This window comes from Embiotoca jacksoni, unplaced genomic scaffold (assembly GCF_022577435.1).
Source record: "Embiotoca jacksoni isolate LCO1_2020_lvr unplaced genomic scaffold, fEmbJac1.0.p SCAF_7, whole genome shotgun sequence".
NCBI classification, from domain to species: domain Eukaryota; kingdom Metazoa; phylum Chordata; class Actinopteri; family Embiotocidae; genus Embiotoca; species Embiotoca jacksoni.
The window spans coordinates 18407440-18411650 of record NW_027185425.1 but is presented as its reverse complement, the minus strand read 5'-3'; the positions used below and the strand labels follow the sequence as shown (position 1 = coordinate 18411650).

Genomic DNA, 4211 nt, shown 5'->3' with positions numbered 1-4211 from the left:
GTGTGGAGGGGGAAGTGTGTGTGTGGGGGAGGGGATGGGGGGGGCGGTGGAGTTTGAGTGTGTTGTGTAATAACTGACATGCGTACAGACAGTGGAGTACACAAAGGTGGGCGGGGCCACGGTGATGCGAGCCACAGGGGGTATATAAGTAAGAGATTCCTGGCAGGGACATGAACACAAAGCACCTGTTGCTGCTCTTCAGCCTCGACACACACACACACACACACACACACACAGGACCTCCGTCCACTCGTCTGCACCTCTCCGAGTGCGTAAACCGACTGCTGCTGCTTGCATCAAAACTTCATCCAGACTTTTCACAGAGGATGATGATGGCCTCCTTCATTTGCAAGATACTGACTTTACTCATCGTCTGCTTGGCTCTGCAAGAAGGTGAGCAACTTTTCTTTTGATTCTTGGGTTTTTAAAGGTATTTATTACTCATTTTGTAGAGTATTGTGGGTGAAATACAGTAAAAAAAAAATTATCAATTTGATTAATTTTTTTGGGTCCTTTTGGCTATTTTTTGCAATACATTACTAGTTATTTCTCAACTTTGTGTGGTTTAACTAAAGATGTGACAGTAAGGGCGATGGTTAGAGTTAAGGTTTGAAGTTTACTCAAATAAAAAGAACTGTAAGAAAACAGTCATAGTGCAGATTAATTTAGCGAAAGCATCGACATGCTTCATGCTGCATGATTTCATTTTGCAGGCTCTGACCATCTTCCAGTTAAATATAATACATAAACTGGGTTCAGCCTTCTAGAGAATATTTTCCTTTGATAAGTAACACACCTTTTATTGCAGAATAATCACATGATTGCACTGCTGATTCAGGCACTTCTGAGCATCTTGAATGTTTGACTTGGATTAAGTTCATTGCTTTATAACATGGTAAATACGTCACATTGTTAATCATAACCACATTTGTTTAATCGCTCTGGTAGGTCAAGTGGGTTTGTTTGTATTTACATATGATAATCACTGGTCTCACAGTGACACTGCAAAAGTTAGCTCTTTTTAATCTCGGGATCCTGTGTGGTTTTCTAGGTTGTGGACTTCCCTTATCAGACCGGGAAGAGCTTCCAGCTCAGGCGTCACAGCGACACCACGTCAGGACCAAACGCTGCTCCTGTAACAGCTGGGATGATAAAGAGTGCATCTATTTCTGTCACCTGGATATTATCTGGGTCAACACGGCAAGGTGAGGCTTCACACTCAGAGAGCTACGTTTGTCACCCAACAACACTCAGGTATCATTTCTAAACAAATCCAAGAAGCTTTCACTATCTAATGAGTTTCATTTTTTCCTTCACAGTAAACTCCTCCCGTACGGCCTGGGAAGCCCTCTGTCTCGCCGTCGCCGGTCGGCCAACCGATGCGATTGCCTCAACTGGGCCGATAAAACCTGCCATGGCTTCTGCCATAAAAGGTGAGCGATCCTCCCTTCGTCCCTTTCCTGTCTCTAACATCTATGCAGACCTACAGTGATGCCAGTGTTTCCCCTCACGTAGCAGCCTCTGGGTGATAGATAGCATCAGAGCAGCTTCTGTGTCTCCTTCCAGCGTGTGATGAGCCTTGTTGATGTAGAGGACGAGTCAGAGACCGGGCGGTGTGATTGAGCCGGTGATAACGCCGCTGACAGTATGAGGGTAGCGGTCAGAGTGGAGGGAATAGCTCACATTTCTGTCGAGGCCTTCACACAAATCACAAAGGTTTATTAGCAATGCTGCTATTTCTGGAAAGATCACATTTCTGCCTTTGCTCAGGTGAATGTTTGTTGCGTCCTTGAGTCATTGTGCTCATGAAACCACCAGTATGAATTAGTCACCGACTCTAGATCTTATCCTCGGAGGTGTTTCAGAAGACGCGCCCTGCATTCTTACCCAAAAGACATCTAAAAATATACTAGATTAGAAGGAAATTGTTGGGTTTATCCGGGACTAACTGTGTTTCATGTAACGTAGAAATGTCCAGACTGTAAAGGTCTAATTTCCTGAGACGTTGGAAAGGTTTAATCCTTGTTTTAATGTTGGTGTTTTATCTGTCTACAGCTCAGAGGACGGCGGGACGAATGTCATGGGCCCAATGTTAGAATCTGCGAGCACAAACAGCAACAAATTGTTGGCATTGTTCAGGTAAACGAAGAAGAATTTACGAATCAACCTTAACGTCCGTATCGTGCTGTTTTCGATAGTCACTCCTGAGACACAGGACGCATCTCTAATCTGGTTTCTTTTGCTTTTCCTGCAGGTCTGCACTCAAAATCCAACATGGCAATCAAAGAATAACCCTTCAGACATCAACAAATTAAAAAGTAGAACAAGAAGGTAGAGGAATGAGTTAAATCCAGAAGCAGTTCGACCTTCATGGATTCAACCTTCATGGATTCAACCACTGTGGACCGGCGAGTCCTCCTCAGTTCAAAATGTGTCTGGACTTCTACCAACTCTGGAGACGCAGGGTGGAAACATGGAGGGCAAAAGAGGCAGCAGAGCTTTAGAAGACCGGCAGCTCCGAAAGACAGAAGCCCTGCGGCCGCAGCAACGATGGGTGGACACGTAGAGTCACTACTTGAACTACCCTTGAACTTTTTAGAGCTTAATTACAACCAGCAGGCCAAAGAAACATCCCTCAAATCCCAGGACATGGAAACTGACCTTGGGTTACAATGAGCAATTAGTGGCCAGTAAACTGTTTTTAATGGACAAAAGCACCTGCGTGACTCTTCTGTCTGGACAGTTTTAAATCCACGACTCTCCTACAGAGGATTAAAGGATCCTTTCATATTTCGGAGTCGTACCAACTCTACATCTATCTGGGAAAACTTTGCTAATGTGTATTCAAATGTTCTTGAAACCTCCCTGTTGCTGCTGACCTTTGTTTTAGTTTGATATTCCTCTGTATCAGAGCTGTAATCCACCGTCCTGCTTAATGTTCAGGGCAAATCAGAAAACAGCTTTTTAATGATCAGGCAGCACTCTCTTCACGCTTGGCACACACTGCTTCAGCAAAACCAAGGTCATCTCTTTGGGATTTATCTACCAAGCAATTGGCTTCATACAGACTCTATTGTCGGCTTCACATTCTGTATACAGTAGACTTCCTGTTATTATACCAGCTGTAGTACAGTAGGTCTATTGTGTATCCTCATGTGTTTATTGCACAGCTCTGTCTTCGTGTTTTGATTGAAGATAAGCCAGAAGGTTTCAGTGATGTGCAGCTTGTTTTTCTCTGATGAATGTTGACTTAATTCCTCTGGAAGTAGCCAATCAGAAATCATGACTCTTGACTTGTACTATGCACTTCAAAAACATCTCTCCGCCTCCATCTGCCCTTTTGGACTTGAGTCAGCAGGATCGGATGGACATGTGGATAATTTAACAGTCAAAGGGAGTCCGAAAATATTCCTCCTCAAACATCTCAATGCTGTTTATGCTGGATAGTTTACCAGACTGAAGTTTACTGATGATGCTAAATGTTTTTCAACAATTGTAAATAGATGAATTTATTTATTCTCTAACTTATTCAGAGATGTATTTATATTTCTATGACTGAATTTTATGTGAGAAAATAAAAACACATGAAAGTATTTTTTTCTTACAGAATGTGAATTTCATTGTTTGACATATTTATTACTTGCGTCATTCAACAGACCTTCGACTACCAATAACATGCTCCAGCAAATGTATTCAATACTCATAAGACACAATGGACTCTCTTTTTCAGACACAAACAGGGTTTGCTATTGGATCAGTTAAGGAAGAAAAGCTGAACTCAATACTGAACTCATATTATCGTTATGTGCATAAGAAGACTTCAAGATTAATATGTTACAGACAGATGCCACAGACTGGTATTAATCTCTTCAAAGTCACAGTTAAGAAGCAAATCAGCATTTTTCCCCAAAATGTCAAACTATTACTTGAAAGTGCTTCTCAACTGGTCCAGCTTCAGAATGCAAGTTTGTCCTTGATCTTTACGCTGCAACTCAAATGTTTGAAATTTTTGAGGTTTTCAAATCTGACAGCATCGTGTCAAAATAATGTGAAAGTACAACAAAAGTGCCACTCGGAATAAAAAACGATTAAATAAGAAGGCACACTTATCTTGAACTGAAGGCTTTTCAACTATTTTAAACTGATGATCCTCATCAAAATTCAAGAACCTAAATTGAACTAAATGAAATATGAAATAGAAAGTCAGCCTT

The 4211-nt window shown here is 41.7% G+C and overlaps 1 protein-coding gene across 1 annotated transcript; it reads left to right on the top strand.

The window, feature by feature from the left end:
* The first annotated feature begins 219 nt into the window (after nucleotides 1-219).
* Nucleotides 220-3593, top strand: LOC138214607 (endothelin-2-like). Its single transcript, XM_069176358.1, has 5 exons — nucleotides 220-393; nucleotides 1052-1205; nucleotides 1320-1433; nucleotides 2056-2139; nucleotides 2255-3593. Exons 1-5 carry the CDS (start codon nucleotides 327-329, stop codon nucleotides 2313-2315), a joined length of 480 nt encoding a protein of 159 aa, XP_069032459.1. The 5' UTR covers nucleotides 220-326; the 3' UTR covers nucleotides 2316-3593.
* The last annotated feature ends 618 nt before the right edge of the window (nucleotides 3594-4211 follow it).

Excerpts from the sequence above, each read along its gene's own strand:
- LOC138214607 (XM_069176358.1), top strand. The coding sequence starts at position 327 with ATGATGATGGCCTCCTTCATTTGCAAGATACTGACTTTACTCATCGTC. Across the intron at positions 394-1,051 it reads CTGCTTGGCTCTGCAAGAAG|GTTGTGGACTTCCCTTATCA; the intron begins GTGAGCAACTTT and ends GTGGTTTTCTAG. Across the intron at positions 1,206-1,319 it reads ATCTGGGTCAACACGGCAAG|TAAACTCCTCCCGTACGGCC; the intron begins GTGAGGCTTCAC and ends TTTCCTTCACAG.